General features: G+C 39.1%; 1 protein-coding gene across 2 annotated transcripts in view; it reads right to left on the reverse strand.

Annotated features, from left to right (window-relative positions):
• NUAK1 (NUAK family kinase 1) overlaps positions 1 to 19,551 on the reverse strand; it is a 79,430-nt gene that overhangs the window by 16,719 nt on the left and 43,160 nt on the right. Inside the window, exons 3-4 of one of the 2 annotated variants that reach the window (XM_042470648.1) lie at positions 9,922 to 10,073; positions 8,847 to 8,912 (exon numbers count right to left, since the gene is read on the reverse strand). In XM_042470648.1, coding sequence (XP_042326582.1) covers positions 8,847 to 8,912; positions 9,922 to 10,073 — 218 coding nt within the window. The remainder of the gene's footprint in view (positions 1 to 8,846; positions 8,913 to 9,921; positions 10,074 to 19,551) is intronic. The other variant, XM_042470649.1, reaches the window with a different exon arrangement.

A 19,551-nucleotide genomic window follows, 5' to 3' on the forward strand; every position in this document is an offset into this window, starting at 1 on the left:
CTTTCTAGTTATACATTGTCCAATTGCAGTAAAATGTGACACTTTCCAAATAATGTGAAGGTGTTATAAGAATATGTTAAATGAGCAAAAATGAAGTTAAACTTGCTATGAGGGTTGAAGTTAAAGTTCTTCCAGTAAGGAGATTTGTATAAGTGCCTGTGACAACACTGGCAGCAGCAGTTTTACATTTATCTATTCACAGTGAGTTTTTCTTATTAAAAAAAAGACTTATATCACAGGATTTACAAAATTTACTTTCTAAGAGGAAAAAGGAGGAAAAAGGAATGTAGCAATACCTTCAAGACTCATTCATTGGTTATTATTTTAGCAGGAGTTTTAATTGATATAAAGCCACTTCTTCAGATTTAGTACAGAGTGATAGCCAGTCTCCAGGAAATAAAACATATTTACACATTAGTGGGATGGAATTAATAGGGTCCAAAAATATAATTGAGTATAATTCAATTAAGCTGTCTCTCTTTGTAGTGTTCCTTTGTATTTTCCTTGCTCAAAGACTGAGACCTTTAAATTTAGCACTGTATGTCTAGGGAGGCTGAAATGTTCTGCATTTGGTTTTTGGGTACTGCCACTTTTAATGTCCAATTTGTGCCCAAATTTCCTCTTGCATAGAGACTGTCCCCTTTGTCCAATGTAGAATGTAAAGGAGCATTGCTGACATAGGGTGGCAGGTATCATTTTGGAGGATGTTGTGGGTAATATTATTGTGCCCTGTAATTTTGCTCCCAGAGTAGATGTGGGAACAGAGTTGGCATCTGGGTTTGTGGCCGGGTCTTGTCCCTGTATTATCATCCATGTTATGCATTCTGTTGGAAGTGAGTAGCTGTTTAATATTCGAAGGATGTCTGTAGGCCAATAAAGGCTTACCTCCCAGAGCTTGTGAGAGGGCTGTACAATTCTCCAGAACTGGTTGTAGCTTGTTAACTGTGTGTTTGAATGGTCTCAGCTAGGGACTGTAGAACACAGGGAGTGTTCTATCATTTTGTGCTGTTGGTCTGTCCTGTAGTAAATTGTACATAGGTATTAATCTTGCCTTGTTGATTTGTTTCTTCACCTCCTTAGGTGGGCATTGTAGTTTGAGAAACGGTTGTTGTAAATGCAAGAGTTCCGAATCTCTGTCTCTGATGTGGTTTTATTGGAGAGCTTGGCTGTAAACAATAGAGTTGGTAGTGTGTTCTGGGTGGAAACTCGAGGCATGTATGTATGATAATCAGTGGTTTTTCAATAAAGTATGGTGCTTTGAAGCCCATTGTGCAATTGCACAGTGATGTCAAGATCCAAGATTTGTGTGGATTGTTTCAGGTTAATGGTAGGGTGGAAGTTGTTGAAATCCTGGGAAAACTTTTCAAGTTATTTCTTTCCATGTGCCCAAATAATAAAGATGTCATCAAAATATTGTAGGTAGAGGAGAGGTTTCTGGGTGCATGTCCTAAGAAACCATTGTTCTAAGTCAGTCATGAAGATGTTTGCATACTGTGGTGTCATATACTTACCTACAGCAGTTCCACTGACTTGGAGATACATGTTATTTTTTAAGGTGAAGTAGTAATGAGTAGGTACAGAATTTGGTGGCTAGGTGTGTTTTAGCCTCATTCGGGATGGCATTCTTAATGGTTTGTAGTCCATCCTTGTATGGGATGTTGGTGTACAGGGATTCCATATCCATAATGGCTAGAATGGTGTTTTCTGTGGGTTGTGGATGAACTGTATTTTCCTCAGGAAATCAGTTGTATCCTTCATGTAGCTTGGAGTGTTGATGGCATATGACCTGAAAACCAAGTCCATATATCCAAATATCTTGAACAGTTGTATGCCAATGTTCATAATGCGGGGCTTCTCTTGCATATGAATGGACACTTCCTACTAATATAAATCACACCGTAAGAAGACCTCAGAACACTTCCATCATATCCAACAGCTGATTTGATCAGGATTGCATCACAGACAAGAAAATATTGATTGCCAAGCTCAAGATCCATAAGCAGAAATCTAGTTCTTCTTTAAAAAATAATACAAAACTCTTAAGGTTAAAAAGAAGTATGTCCAAAAAGCTGAGTGGAATAATCTTATCCATGCAGTAAAATATGATGGCATGGCTTCCTGCTGAAGCTTCTGGGCAGTACTCATACCTCAGGTTCTTCACGTCTGTACTGCCACATCTCTGCAGAGAGCTGGGAGACAAAATTCTCTATTCTGGGCGCCAGACAGCATTTTAGATTCTTTACCCAACTGGACTATTTATTCGGTTTTGGAAGCAACCAATCTGGTAAATCCACTAAAATCAAACAAGGCTGTGAGTATATCCCCCTGACTTAATTAAAAGAAATGCTGATTGGTGGGCTCCCATTCTTGCAACTCTTTTTACCTACATTGACAACAGTGCACCCATTCCTTCTGACTGCATCTTCGCTGTTATCATTCCCATTTTCAAAAAGGAAAGTAAAAGAAAGACAACCCAGAAAATTACCACCCAACTAGCCTACTTACTATAATTAGTAAACTTTATGCAAGACATCTCTACTGGAAATTCCAGGACTGGATGGAATGAGAAAGTATCTTGAGTGACAAGCAGGCTGGCTGTAGGTCAAGCTGATCTATTATGGATCAGGCTTTAATCTTACAACATCTGGTAGAGAAATATATCAGCAAATCCAAAATATCTTTGTATGCAGTTTTTGTGGACCTTAAAGCTGATTTTGACTATCTCCAATGATAAACTCTGATATAAACTTACACCTTGTATGGTGGAACACCCTAATGTCAATACAGAACACCTGGCAGCCAAAGCTTAATAGGAGGAGCAGTTGGGCCAGATGCAAAAGAGAATAGGGTTCCTGAACCTAGCATATTTTGTGTAAACAAGAAAATTTAACTAAGCTGCATCTTTTGAAAATCCCTTTTCTACACAACTGTTAAAGGTCAAGAAAGTTCTTCATTTTTCCACTTGGCCATCTTAAGTACTAGAGATGAGGTAGGCACCTTCATCTTCAGAGCCAGTGATGATATTATATTCTTGTCACCACTCTCCTAAAGCTTGAAAAGATGGCTCTGAAAGCTAAGGCAGGGTGTTTTACTTAAAATCTAGTAACTGATCTTAAGCTTTATCACAAGAATGTCTACCTGAGTTACACTCTCCCTAACAATGAATAAAATTGCTGGATAAAATATATTATCTAAGACAAATTACTGAGATCTTAAAAATATAAAAGCAATCATATTAACTTGAAGACAGCCCATTTGTGTAAGGGAAAACTTCCAGATTTACTCAATATTGAACATCAATAATTTAGAATCCCAGATGTGTTTCCTTGCCAACAAATATTGTTTAATGAAACAGTGCAGAGGGAGAGGTCCCTGAGATCAAAACAGAAACCACACACACATACAAAAATCTAAACCTACAGTATCGAGCATGATAGTGTGATTTTGTTTAATATCAAGCACTGTTAATATGCCTGTGAAATATGGTAAGTCAGATATAAAGGTGGGAAGGAAGTTTAGTGTGACAAAATCCAGATTCTGGTAGTGTTGCCTGTGATGAGAATAAGGGTGGGGATAAAATGGAAGCTGTCTTCAGTTTTAACATCTCAAAATGTTTATTGGTATCGGTACAAGAACACTTGTAATATTATCTATGTGCCAGTACACATTTGTGCACTTTCTTGAATACACATGGAATATTAGTTTGCACATTGCTTTTTAGTGCATGTTCAGTGATCATGAAAGTACAGTATGAACAAATCAGTGGAAAAAGAGAGGGGTGTTTCTTCTTCCCCTTGCATTGATCATAAGAAAAGTATTCGGAGTGGAAAGCCATTTCTGAAATTCTCCTTGAATAATTATTGTTTGTATTAAATAAATTAAGAAAAGATTAAGGAAGACAAGATGCAAGTCAAACTGATATTATTTCATCAAAACATTCTTATGTGGGATTAAGTCTCATTTAACTCATGAGTCTTAACTACTTGATAATATGTTTAGGTCTGTGAACACCTAAGCACTTCAAACAAGACGTACTGTAAATTTCCCTTCTCCAAGTTTCCACAATGGAACAGTCTTTGGTTTTCCCAAATTATCTCCTTCGGTAACCAGGAAGGGTTATAAGCATGAAACAATGGCCCGTTCCGCATGGGCACCCTAGTACGCCCCTAACCCTAGTATGCGCTTGGTGCATACAAAATGGCGGTGCCTGTTCTGCACGTGCACCACCATCTTGACGTAGAGGACCTTAGCGTCTGCATGCTGCACAACGCTAATGGCACCGCAAGTGAGTCATTGGTGCCTTGCGATGTCATTAGCGCACCGCAAGAAGCTGCTGCATTTTGCAGCTTCTTTTTTGCGGCGCGGAGGAGTCACGCGGTTTGGCCGCTGGAGCTCCTCCGCACCGCAAATGACAGCGCTTTTCAGACCACCCTTTTGGGCAGTCTGTAAAGCACCAATGTTACTGGGTGAGGGCTTCCTTTCAGGCCCTAGACTGCTCCTTTCTGGTAGGTGGGGCTCATGCAGGTCTTATCTCTGAACTCGTTTGGTGCCAAATCCCCATGCCTTCCTTTAACTCCATTTTCTGTTAGACAATGAATAGGATACCTCCATTTCATACACATGGGGAAAGAGGGTTATGAATGACCAGCTCCTTCTTCTAGCTTAATCCATCACCACCCCACACAGTTGCAGCAGGAAGCCAGAACCTTTGCAGCAGCTACATCAGGCTAAGAGTAGAAATGCTTAGCAACATTCCTTTCCTTCGCCCCCACCCCCCACCCCCAACTTCAGGCCAGAGAAAAGAGATAACAGAATTAGAGAAGGAGACATAACAGTCACAAGCTCTTCAACCTATCGACAAAAGTGGCCTTTCTTTCCCACTTTTAGTCTGGGATATAGAAAAGAAGCAAATGAATGATTTGTTGTTTGTTAGCCAAGAACCTTCAAAGTGTACCCACACCTTGCACACAACTATGCAGCAACAGCAGGACAGTCCTGACGGCAATCACTATGGTAAGTCCCCAAAGATATATATTTTCCCTTCTTTACCAGTGGTGTGGGGGGCAGACCAATTTTTGGGGTTAGGCTGGAATCAGCATGTGATTTATAGACTATAGCAAAGTCTTTGATTGCATAGATCATGAAAGGCTATGGAATACCCTTAAAGACATGGGAGTGCAACCACATCTGACAATCCTGATGAGGGATCTGTACTTAATAATAATAATAATAATAATAATAATAATAGGTTTTATTTATATACCGCCCAATCACTGGGAATCCGAGCGGTTTACAATAGAGGGGATAACAGACAGTTCCCTGCCCACAGGCTTACAATCTAAAAGACACGACACAAAAGGAGAAGGGAATGGTGAGGGGGGGAGGGAATCAGGTCCAGCATTCTTCTCTCCCTCTGAGGCCTGGACCAAGGCAGATGGACCGGAGGGAGGGCTCTTCTTCTTCAGGCTAGCCCCTGATGGAACTGGGCCAGCCTACTCTCTCCCTTAGAAAAGAAGCTACTGTCCAAACAGAACACAAAGAAACAAAATGTTTCCCAATTGACAAAGGGTCAGACATGGCTACATCCTTTTATCCTATCTGTTCATAATATGTTATGTATGCAAAACATAGTACAGTGGTACCTCGGGATACGAAATACCCAGGTTACGAAATTTTCGGGATATGAAAAAATCCCATAGGAAAACATTGTTCCGGGTTACGAATGTTTTTTCGGGTTACGAAAAAACTTTTGGTGCTTTTTTCGGCTTTTTCGCACGGAATCGCGGCTTTTCCCCATTAGCGCCTATGGCAATTCGGCTTACGAAGGCTTTTCGGGTTACGAACGGTGCCACGGAACGAATTAATTTCGTAACCCGAGGCACCACTGTATAAGAAAAGCAGGCTTGGACACAGAAGAAGGAGGCGTGAAAATAGGAAGAAGGAATATCAACAATCAAAGATATGCAGATGACACCATAGTACTAGCAGAAAACCTTACAGACCTGGAACACCTACTAAGGAAGATCAAAGTACAGCGTGCCTTCGGCTTATGTGGGGGATCCGTTCCGGACCCCTCCACATAAGCTGAATTCCACGCATGCTCAAACCTCATTGGAAAGAATGGGACTCGTGCATGCGGTGGTGTAGCGGTGCACACCATTGGCGTGTGCCCCATTCATTCCAATGGGACACACCGCCCCTTACGTCCCGTGCGGCTTACCACGTACTGTATGGTTAAAGCTGCATATGATGCGGGTGCACTGTAGAAAGTGCAAAGGCAGGCTTAATGTAAACATAAAGAAAATAAAAAATAATTACCACTGAGGACCTTCATAAGTTCAATCTAGACAATGAAGAAATAGAAATAGTAAAATAATTCTCATACCTAGGATCAAACATTGAGAGAAATGGAGACTGCAGTCAGGAAATCAGAAGAAGATTAAGAATGGGGAGGGTGGCTATGAAAGAACTAGAAAATATTCTAAAATGAAAAGATATACAACAGAGCACAAACGTTAGATTCATAAAAGCCATTGTATTCCCTATTACCACGTATGGATGAGAGAGCTGGACAGTTAAGAAAGAAGATAGGAAGAAAATCCATTCATTTGAGATGTGGTGCTGGAGAAGAGTGCTGAGGATTCCGTAGACAGCCAAAAGGACAAACAAATGGGTCATAGAGCAGATCAAGCCAGAAACCTCCCTGGAAGCCAAGATGACCAAACTAAGGCTGTCATACTTTGGACACATCATGAGAAAGAAGGACTCATTGGAAAAGACAATAATGCTGGGAAAGGTGGAGGGAAGTAGGAAGACGGGAAGGCCACAAGCTAGATGGATTCTATTAAGGAGGTCGTGGGTATGAAGTTGCGGGAATTAAGCAGAGCAGTGGAGGACAGAGGGTCTTGGAGATGTCTCATCCATAGGGTCGCCATGAGTCAAGATCGACTAGAGGAAAATTAACAACAACAACAACAACTGGAAAAGATCATTACCAAGTAATTGATTTGGCTAAGATTTCAGGGAAAGGAGACACTTACAAAGCAAAAGATAAGTCAGTGGGTTAAATCAGAATAGGCATCAGACCTAAATCAGGAAAAAGAACAAGTTTTGGAATCCCAGCCACAGGGAAAATAGATACAAGTCACATGGACAGTTCAACATTGTCAAAGACTGCCCTATTCTGGAAGCTCATGGGAGGGCTTAATATTTATAATGGCACTGCAAAAATATCATTTAAAAAAAGATAAAAGAGTAAAAAGGTAGAGGTTTTCTCTTTTCCAAGATTGTCAAGTTGTGTCCAACTGTAGGGGGCAGTGCTCATCTCCTTTACTAAGCTGAAGAGCCAAAGATGACTCTGATGGTCATGTGGCTAACATGACTGCATGGAATGTTGTTACCTTCCCACCAAAGTGATACCTATGATGTGAACCCTGGTGGCACAGTGGTTAAATGCCTGTACTGCAGCCACTCACTCAGAAACCATAAGGTTGTGAGGTCAATCCCAGCCAAGGGGGGTCAAGCTCGACTCAGGCTTGCATCCTTCCAAGGTTGCTAAAATGAGTACCCAGCTTGTTGGGGGCAATCAGCTTACACTTTGTAAACCGCTTAGGGAGTTCTTTAAGTATACTGATAAGCAGTATAGAAATGGACTTGCTATTGCTATTGCTATTCATCTACTTACATTTTACATGCTTTTGAATTGCTAGGTTGGGAGAAGCTGGGACTAGTGGTGGGAGCTCACTCCATCATGCGGCACTTGGGTCTTGGACTGCCAACCTTGCAATTATCAGAGCTAGCGTCTTAACTCCTGAGCCACCGCATCCCACAAAATAAAAGAGTACATGCATAGAATTAAATTGCTAATTCTAAAAATCCCAGATTATATTTTATTGAAGATTGCATGGTAAATATTATGACAAAAAAAACATGGAGGAAATTACACATTGCATATGAATGTATAATGGTCAAGTTTTAGATTTTATTCCAGTTATGTCTTTGTGTTAGCAATGTTGCAGTATGTGCCTTCAAACCACACCCTGGGAAATCAGCTACCAAAGTAAGGAAAATCTATTAGATAATTAAACACTTTCTGAGTTTTAAACAGCTGAAGGTAAAAACAGGGAAATTTGTGCTGTTCCCAGAACAGCATCACATATCTTGTATCATAGCCATCCTTTTTTTCCAGCAAAAAATGAAAAGGTCATTCCCATGCTTTCACTAAGGATTTTTGTCATAACTATGACATCACAAAAAGCCAATCTGAAAGCTATCATTGTGCTTGGAGTTCTAAGGCCATTTCCTAATGAACGACATGTGCTATGCTTGAGTTTATTTTGAAACTGGATTTGCTTATTTTTCAGTCATGATCAAAAGGATGTTCAGAGTACTCAAGAGAAAGCACTTGAACCTTATAGGCCAAGAACTTTTTCATGGTCCCAGCAGCTAGCAAAAATACCATCTGTGAAGTAAATCATCTTATGCTAAGATTCTACTGTTTGCCTGCTGATTGCTATTGTTCCCCCTGAAAAGGGGGGGGGAGGGCACATTCCCTTACCTCCAAATTATATTTTTAAAACCTAAATATGTACAAATTTTTGAGAGCTCTAGAGCTCTTCAAAATTCTTCCTCAGGAACATCTTGGGAAGTAGGAGAGGGAAGGTATCAGAACTCAGTTTAATGTTAAAATTATGGTGTCCGTATAATGTCTTCGGATGGAATGGGTGAGGCAAAGTATACAGACACGTAAAAATAGTCTCTACATCCCATTTGTTCAGGTTTTGCATTGGTTTCTGTGACAATGTAAAAGGTTAAAAAATACACAGACAAAACAGAAAAGAATTTACCTTAATATTACAATTGTCATCAAGAAGAATATTTTCCAGTTTTAGGTCCCTATGGACAACGCCATTCTGAAATGGGGAAAAAAAGAAGAATATAAGGATGGACAGAGAGCAATTTGTAGGGGGGCTTAATATTGAATGAATTAAAGAGGCAAACCATCAGGGTGGTCTTTGCATTTATACTGCAGTCCTACCACTTGCAGCCTAGTAACTGGTGACAGAAGATGTATTAGTCACTTGCTGTATAGCTAAGGGAAGAATGGCTGGAATCTGTCCTCCCACAAAACCTGTAAAACAGCAGGGGAGCTCTTTTTGGAACTTAATTCCAAACCCAATCCTTCTCTTACTGTGTGAAGGTAATATATGTTTCCCATACACCAGAAAATCACTCTCACTCTCAGTGTTAAGTTAGTCATTATAAAAGGTCTGGTTCTACAGCTGGCCTTTTAGGCATGAAAGGCTCTTCCTTTCAAATGTTAAAACTGAGACTAACAAGCTATGCTTGCTACAGTTTCATTGATATTAAAATACATAGAAATGTGCTGGTGATTTTCTGTGATATAAAGTAGAAAACCTGCAACCTAGTCTTAAAAAAAATTAGTTAATTTAAAAAAAAAAAGATGCCAGGCGAAAAGATTTAAATCTGTTATAGTCAGGCCACAGATAAGAAAAAAATCTTTAAAGTTATACAGATTACACCCCACTTTAGGAGCCTTTTAAAAAGTTGATTTTTTTTTATTTGTATGAAGGGATTCAGAACTCTAATTTTTCACTACAAAGTGAGGTCAAAGGAATGATACATACCCATTTGGAACTGCAAGTATGCATATTTTTGTATGTATTGTGCTCCCTCCACCACATATACTAGAGGTAGTGTATTTGAGGGAATTTACAAAGCAATAAAGAGCCTTGTTAAGTTTTGTTAGGAAGCCTCCACCAAACAATATCCATAGTATCTGATCACTTTAGACCTTAACTGTATTGCATCTTCAGCCGCTATGAAATAATTTTGGCTCTCGGCACACAATCATTGGGATATATAGGAAACATGAATGTGCCATCTGTTAATATGACTCACCTTATGGCAGTAATGCACAGCAGAGACAATTTGCCGGAAAAAGTGTCGTGTCTCCCTTTCATTCAGCCTTCGCCTTTCACTGATATAATCATACAATTCTCCTTTGCTTGCATACTCCATGATGATCACAATTTTATCTTTATTCTCAAATACTGCAAATAGAAAAATCCTTACAATTTAATTCAATACCTTTAAGAATTAAACACATATGAACAAATATAATAAGATTTGAAGTAATGGAGAACACTGCTGTTCTCTTCAACCCCACCCTACTGCTGCCAACATCTTTCGCTTACAGGGATAGTCTATTTCTATTCTGTGACATTTTCAAAAGTGCATAAGTCTGTTCCATTCTTTTTGTGTGCTAATTTGCTGTTTTAAATCTGTAGTTTTACACGTTCTGCGCAAAAATTCATATTTTAACACATTTTGTCATAAAATGTACATTCTCTCCATTTATTATAAACACTTGCACTTCCATGCTCTTTCTGTCTTATTATGTACTCTGTTGCCAATAGACCTTTAAATCAGGAAAACAAACAAATAAGTTTGTTGCCTAATGGTGACTATTACTCACACAAGGCAAGAGATTACATGGTTTATATGGATGACATAAGGTACTATAGGAATATATTGAAATAGCAATATAGTACTTGACTTGTCTAGTCAAGTAATCAGATTCCCAACTGAAAGCAAAAATGAGCCAACTGGAAATAAGGCACTCCCATTTCTCCTTCAACATATAGTCATAACAGGGAGAAATCCCAAGTATTTCATGCACAGGTATGTAATCCATATATACAAGGCATATATTGCTTGCTGATGCTTTGCATAAAAATAAAAAAGAAAATTAAAAATATGCATAAAGCATCTCATTTTTTTCAAAAAAGCTGAGAAAAATAAAAGTAAGTTCTTACTTTTAAGCTACTGGTGCATATGGATATATTAGTGCTTTATTATTTTACATTTGATGGCCATTCCAATAGGCCTTAAGTCTTAAAAGCAGAGCATATATATTTCCTAAAACAAACAAATAATCTCAAATGATAATTCAGTCTTTGATCACTTTTCAATTGTCTTAGCCACTACAAAATATTTTTTTTAACTTTTATTCTGCCTACAATATCCACTGGATACTTGGGGGGGAGGAATCTTCCATCGGATGTGTATATATATTTTTTCACTTCTGCATGCATTCTCTATCACTGCATTCATGTACAGAGATGCCTTGTAAAGGTAAGATTGTGTTTGGCAGGTTTTCTGAGTTAATGAGATTATCCTAAACTTGATATAAGTAGTTTTAGCGCAACTGGTACACTGCTTTAAAAACAACCACAGTAGAGTTCTCCCCATGGGCATTTAAAGAATATTAAATACAAAGATGGAGGTCTAAAAATTGAAACTGCAGTTGCATTCTTTCTGAGTCTTTGACATAAATCTCTTCCCACTTTATCACTGTGTTATACAAGACATAGTAATGATGTTCTTTCCATTCCAATCTGTGTGTGTGTGTGTGTGTGTGTGTGTGTGTGTGTATAAGAAAGAGAGGGGGAGGGTGATAGAAAGCAGCCAGATAAACACTAGATGCTGTTGAGTAGTCCACCCCCTTACTGCTTATGAGGGACTGATTCGTTCCAGTAATTTCACCCTCATTAACAATGAACTTTGGAAACCTTGTGAGCTGTTTCTGGATGAATTACATTACAGCATCCAAATATGATAGGCTAAAATTCTCTAGGATCGAATTAACATTATTAAAATAGCCGTACCCCTTACATAACAAGAATGGCTTGTACAATGATAATGACATAGTTTCTAACAAATCAGCAGAGATATATTGCATAGGGACAGAAAAAAATCTTACTTTTTCAGAATGATATATTGGCACAATGCCCAACCTAATTATGCTGAAGTTTTATATTTATATAACAAAATATATGGCTATATTTTGTTATATGTTTATATAACAAACTCTCACTAGAAGCCAAGCAAACAGAAATGGGGCTAATCATACTTTAGATGTATCATAAAATGACAGAACTCATGAAAAAATAATACCAATAATAACTATTAGGATAATAAACTGGAAGACAGATAGATTGATTCAATAAAGTAAGCCATGGTTCTGAGTCTACATGATCTGAGCAGAGCAGTTGATGCTATAGCTCACTGAGGTCTGCCATTCATAAGGTTGCTGTTACTCAAAACTGACTTGACAGCACATACCAACAGCAAAAACAAAATATATGGACAGTAGTCACTAGCTGATGGGCCTAAATATCCTAAATGCACCACATCCAATCTGATACTGGAAGCAAAGCCAGGTTAGTTCTGAATAGTACCATATTTTCTGGCGTATATGACGACCCCCGACTTTTCCAGTTAAAATATAGAGTTTGGGATATACTTGCCCTATAAGACTACCCCTCTTCCAACGCACACCAAATAAAAATTTAAAAAACATCAGATTTCATTTTAATATGGTAATTTTAATTGAAATGCTTATGACATGCAGGTACTTAGCAGGAAAACTTGTTGTATGCAAAGCCTGCTTGGATTGGTCAGCTCTCCCTGCCTGCCCAGCCCTCCCTGTCTCCAAGACTATCAGAGCAGTAGTGCAAACACGGCTCTTTTTTCCATACTCCGGGCATCCTAGATGCCTGCAGCTTGCTCCACCCTTCATTTACTCCTCCCCGGTGAGGTGCCCCCTCACCTTGTCATCGGGACCGTATTAAGTCACTTCTTTCCACAAATCTTGGTGAATGGATTTTCTTCTACCATACTTGTAAAGTGCCATCCTTGCTGCTTTCATATGGTCGCCACATACGGCGGGGATATGGCCGCAGCCGTTTTTGAACTCCCCCCACTATATGCGGCAACCGCAGATTCTCCAGTCCAGCTCGGAATTTTCAGCACCTGCCCCATAAGACGACACTCGGCATATAAGACGACCCCCGACTTTTGAGAAGATTTTCCTGGGTTAAAAAGTAGTCTTATACGCCAAAAAATACAGTACTTAAGTGAGAAACTACCAATGAATACCAGGTGCTGTAGGCTATATTTCAGAGCAAGGAACTTGCAAAACCACTTCTGAGCATCCCTTGCCTAAGAAACCCTATGAAATTCATGGGATTTCCATAAGTCAATAGGCAACTTGAAGGCACAGAGAGCGGGGGGGGGGGGGGGGGAAAGAAACAGTCACTGGCTGAAATATTTGAGTACTGAATCACAGAGTTAGAAGAGACTGTAGGAGCCATTTGTTCCAACCCCCCTATAATACAGGAATACATTGCTAAAGCACTCCTAAGAGATGGCCATCTAAGCTTTGTTTATGGACCTCAGTCTTTTACAAATACACTCACTTTCTATTTTTACTGGAACAAACCACTGATTTAATTAATTTCTTTTTAGATGTATCAAACATGCATTATTATAGAATATACTAGCAACTACCTTAGATTTAATAAGATGATTTACCCAAGTTCTACCTGCTTGATTGGAAACAACGTTCTAAAATTTCTGGCACATATTTCTCTTGGCCCTGTTACCTGAAATCCTTCAATCGGTGACAATAAGAATCAAACTTAGGACTTGTATACATGTAAAGTGGGTGCTCTACCACAGAGTTAAGGTCTCTCCCCAACAGGTCCAAATCTGGAGAAGCACTTCCCATTACATCTCTAATAGCGTATCACACCAATGATCATGATATGCCATATTTTCCTAACACTGCATTGAGAGAAGTGTTGATATTGCCCAAATACCAATATAAATGTATTTGTACTATTATTTATTACAAAAATAATGAACCAAATAAATACTCTTCCCCATTAAGACTTAAAATTTTAACCTAACTATTTAGCTTGCATTGTAATTTACTGCACTTGATTTATGTCCTGATACTCTAAAGCAGGTTGTGCTAAAGCTTGACAAGCTTCTAAAGTAGTTCTGTAAAGTTGCTGCCACCACCTACTTCACAAAAAACAAATTTAATAATGTGTGTCTGCTTACTAAAATGGAAATCCTAGACAAAGAAAAGCTAACCTGACTAGGGGGTCAGTGTCATGGTGTCAGTGATTTTGACATATGGCAGATGGTTCAAAAATGGATGTTTTATGAATGTTGCTTGTTCCTTTTTCCCTAGAGTCCTGTAAATTCTCACAAAACTTTCTTTCACAGAGGTATTTCACTGAATGAAGACCCCTGGAGACTATTTCTTTTCCAGGGTGAAGTTTTGCTCTTACAGCAATTGCACAGGGAGTTAGGGCAGGTCTGTAATCCCCATTCTCTAGAAATTAAATCTTTCCAGAAAGGTTAAAACTGGGAATCTACAGCTCTGCATACAGCTATCCATTGTGGCAAGCCACTACAACAGTAGTGTGTAAATGACTGGAGTTAGGGGGCCACGTCGGTATTTTCAAGGGACCTTGGAAGGCTACAACCCCACAGTGGAGAGCAATTCTGTCATGCTTCCAGCCCTCTCTGAGACATCTCTGGGAGAATCCTGGGATTAAGGCAATGTTCTATTGCAAGAAAAGGTTCCTTTTTGGCTTAAAATGTCCTGGAGAAAATGTGGCAAAATTACTTCTCTTTCTGCCCCCCATAAATGTTGAGAAGCAATCTGGATGGAAAAATGGAGTGTGGGGCTCTTGGGGACCACAAAAACACACTTGAGTTGTATAGGTAGCCCACTCTCCCATATCTGCACTAGAACTATAGTTTCAGGGTATCCCAGTGTCTGGACTGGTCCAATCCTCTCAGGCCAAGCCATCCTCTGAGGCTGGCCACTGGGCCCTTTTAGACAGAAAGATCTATCAAAAGCTTCCTGTTTGGGCTGGGCTTGAACATTTACTTGAGCAAGAATGATCTTCGTGGCTTTGATGTGTTCTTTGGCTCTGTCATCTTGAGAAAACTTCCTCACAAGGTTGTGCATAGCAACTAAAAATGATAATACAGTATGTAACAACTGAACCTTATGAAAGCATTGAAACAGTATTAAAGCCACTCCTCACAATTTTAATGAAACTACATCCCATACAATTTAATTATGTAAGTTCTATTCAAATGAAGCCAGGTGAGAAAACTGTTACAGTAAAGTGAAGAAGGACAGAATATTCTTGCAAGATGTGATATATATATATATATACACACACACACACACACACACACACACACATATATATATATGCGTGTCACAAACTTCCCAAAATGTTCCAAATCTTTATGAGCTGGATCCAGCACTGGAATTCTGCTAGTGGAAACAAAACTGAAACAAAACATAAAACTAACTGAAGCATGGGCAAGTGCACAAGGGGCAAGCCATTTTCCCACCCTGTGTCTCCTGGTGGACTGCACCAGCATGTTTCAGCACTGTGAAGTGACATGATGTCACTTCCAGCCACGATTTGAGCCATTTTGGGGCTGATTTTTAAGATTTATTTTGTATTTCGGGAAGGTTCACGGGGCTTTGGCAGGTCAGTGGAAGCAAGCTACTGTGGTTTGGGCACATTCTGGGTGATTTAGGGGCAAGGAAATAACAAAAATTAACCCCTCAAAATAAACAAAAATAGTCGGGGAGCTTTGGGGCTGCACTTGCATATCCTAAGAGCTGCATGTGGCCTATGGCCCATGCTATGCCTAACTCGGTCCGAACTCAGGCTCCCATGCAACCCAAAAACTGGCTACCAAAAAACCTGCACAAGAGAGCTGGTGGGAAAGGACACAAATTCCACCACCCTGGTGTTATGCTGGCAGCACAATGTTGGGTTTAGGCAACCAGAAAAAAGTATGTATACTCAGACACTCAATATTTTTTACTTACACCCATTGATTCATAAAAACAAATTTGTTTATTCTGATATGGGGCATGCATTTTCCTTTTATTCCTTGTTTCTAAACAGTTTATTTAAATGTCTTTTGGTGTGAGATTTTATTAAGATATAAAAAACCTAAAGCTGGGAGGAAACATCAGTTCTTGTGGCTCAGCCGAAGTACATTTGTAACACCATCTTTCTCAAACCATTACTCTCCATTGCAGGCTGTACTACTATCATAATAACTCCTGGATGTAATCTGTCTACTTTACTATATTTAGAAGGCTTGAAATGATGAGCTCAGTTTCTATTCAGAGTTCAACACTCAATAGAGGACTTTACCAGCACAGAGACTTCCTGCCTTATCTGCCTGTTTCAAACTCTCAAACTCACAGCACTCAGTGAAGGAAAATAACCATATTAAAATATTCTTGCTAATCAACAAGGATGGTGTTTTTTTTAATGTGAAAAGATCAAAACTGTACATGCATACTGCTGGTGGAAACACATACTGTAACAGAAGCAATTTTAAAAAAAACTTCCACATTGTTTTGCCTACTTTTTTTTTACTACTTGGCTAAAATCTTTACAACTGTTTGTTTGCATACAGCTAAGACAGAATGAAAGTAAACACACATCCCATTTTATTTTGATGAGGTACTGAGAGATATAGTTGTACACTATTTTTTTTAAAAAAAAAATGGAGATCCACCTTGAGGGCTGATTGCTTTCCGTTTACATGTAGCCTCAGGATAAGAATTTTAGTTTGTTGTTTTAAGAGAGGCAGCCAATCTCTTCACGTTGGAACCATCTGAATTCTCCTCATGCCTTTGCTCTATATCAGAGCAATCTCCTAAATTAGTTCCAGTGTGTTGACATTCCTTCCATCTGGTGTCTTTCCATAAAGTGGTATTTTTATTACCCTCCGTACAGCAGCAGACAGAAGTACCTTTGCAACAATACAAAGTGCTCTTTTATTAAAGGTCAGTCAAATCAGAGCAGTAAGTGAGTTTGTCTTTAATTTTAGGGACTAGGGTAGAATAACCTTTCCATTCACTAAAATCATCTAAGGAAGCTCTTCAGTTACAGAAGAAATATTCTACTCACAACTGTGGAAAGTATTTCCATTATTTATTTTGTTAAATGAATAAATAATAGAAATATTCCCCATATAGATGTGATAGATAGGATGCAGTAGATTTTAGATGTTAAGAACGGTTTCCAGTTGTGGCCAGAGAGAATGTTCTTTTCTGTCTTTGTGAAAATCAGTAACTATCTCAACTAGATACTATGAAGTAAAAACGCACACACACATACTCACTTCTCTGAGATAATTTTCTTTATCACTCATGGTTGTGTTCAAAGTTGGAGGGGGGGGAACCATAATGAGCCTATCATCCCATCATAGGGCTGGCAATATCAAAACTCAGAATGCTTTGCTACATTTTAATACACAAGGAAGTAAAATGCCGTTAGGTACAACTTTTCTTCTCATAGTTTGGCAGTAGTTATGATGCTTCTTTTCATGAATTTGCATTTAACTCATGAACATTTATGTGTCCTTGAGATTTTGGATATGGCAATATGATCTACAACACATACACTCAAGATTTCAAATAACCTTAGCTTTTTTCTAAGGGCAGGAGAGCCACCTTTTATAAGATATCAGTATTGAAGGCAGTAAGCAGGTGAAGAAAAATAAACCATCGGATTGGTCCAAGTTGTTCCAGTATTCACAAGCATGTCACAGTGACCTGAAATCTTAGCAGATCCTGACAGAGTTAATCTTTTTTTTATCTATATATCAAGGTGTTTTATGGCTTCTTATGGCCCAATAACTTTATTCTGGCATCACCATTTCTTGACCCTATCATTTAGAGAAGTATGCTGAGTCTGTAGAGGCCTGTATCATAATAAAATTTTCTCTGGGAGCTTTGCTACAGCAGGCTAACATGTAAAAATATTTATATAAATCTTTTGCATCGCAATTATTTCAAAGTAGTTCAAAACAATAAAATCATATTAAGAGACAACTGATATTGTCTTAACACAATCCCAGAAAATACAGGTGGACAAAGTGTTGTGTGACTGCAATTCCCAGCAGCAGATAGTGAGGAATGCTGGGAACTGCAATGGTGAGGAATGCTGGGAATTCCTCATTCCCAGCAAGCAATGGTGAGGAATGCTGTGAATTTCAGACCAGCAACATCTGGGGACCCACACTTTACCCACCCTTATCATAAAATGTATTCAGGCATTATAAAACATGTTTTCTGAATTTTATTTTACTGCCCGTTTGAAAGGAATCCTGGGGTGAAAAAAACAAATGTATGAGGCCTAAGCAGCTCTGGCTCATAGTATTTTAAAGACACAATGAAGCTGGAGATCGACTGAGGATATGTGAAATGGCAAGAGACATGGATTCCTGTGATTTCACAGATCCTCACACTTCTCTCCAGCCAGGTCTCAAGCCTCACAAATAAGAGTACAGGTACATACTATGCTGCTTGTGCTGTAGCTCAAAAAGTTTAGGTTTTGGAGTGCTTTAGATTTCACAATACCAGATAAAGGATACACTACCTGTAATCTTCGGTGTTTACAAAATGTAAACACACACATACACACACACATATATATATGACAAAAGTGGAAATAAAAGTGCTGGACTAGGGCTCTGGGAGACCATGGTTCAAAACCCGAGCGGGCATGGGAAACAGCAGGCAATCTTGGGCAAGTCATACTCTCAGCCTCAGAAGAAGCCAATGGCAAATGCCATCTGACAAATCATGCCAAGAAAACCCTGCATTGTGGTCACCATAAGTCAGAAATAATGTGAAACCACAAAACAGTTAGTAGATGGTACTCATAGGCCCAAGACACATTGACCCAAAGAAGCATCTTCTGGCTGCACTGAAGGTGCGCCATTTATACGACACACATCTCCAATGTGACCAGAAGCTGCGCAGAGGCTGGACTCCAGTCCTTTAGACTGATGCAAAAAGGAGCTGGGATAATCCAGCTCCTGGTGGCATGACTTTCAGAGCAGGCCATGTGGTCACCACAAACCTGATCAGCTTGTAGCTGGAGCAGCCTCAGGCCATGCTTTCCCAGCAGTCTGCTTCACCCCTTACTAAAAGTAACCAAATAAGTCATTGACCTATGGAATATTGTGGCAAATCTCAAACGCACTCCAGGTCCAGTGCTTTTTTTGTTTGTTTGTTTTGGGGTTTTTTTGCTATATTTATATTAACATTTTAAACCTGCAGACATCAGTGAAAAGACTTCTGATTCTGGGTGAAATATATATAGGTCTGCAATTTTTAACATCCAGAATAGCAACATTGGGAATTAAGTTCAATGTACCATTTTCACATACATTTACATGCTCAGTATTATAATATGCATATTCAATTCATGGGGGACTAGATTTCAAACTACTAATTGAAATGCAAATCATTCCCACTGTGAAAGTAAATTCCTTTGATGTCAAAATATTAATTAATGCCTCATCTTTCTTCCATTATGGATCCCAAGGCAATTTACAGGGGCAGAATCCCAGAGAGTCTCCCACTAAGGCACTGATCAGACCCAGTATCACTTCAGTAAGGTTGCTGCAACAAGCCTTTCAGTCATGCCTCAGCACTTATATATTTCTTACACATTTGTGTTGTACTATATCAGTGTATTTTTCACTTGTATTTTTTCACAATGGAACCATATAGAGGACATTTCTCCAGCTGAAACTTCTTCAGACACTATGTTATTTACTAGACTGATGAGTCTTTTGCAGGAACAAGGTTTTCCTCTCTTCCATTCC

The sequence above is a fragment of the Sceloporus undulatus genome, chromosome 5 (genome assembly GCF_019175285.1).
Source record: "Sceloporus undulatus isolate JIND9_A2432 ecotype Alabama chromosome 5, SceUnd_v1.1, whole genome shotgun sequence".
Lineage (NCBI taxonomy): Eukaryota > Metazoa > Chordata > Lepidosauria > Squamata > Phrynosomatidae > Sceloporus > Sceloporus undulatus.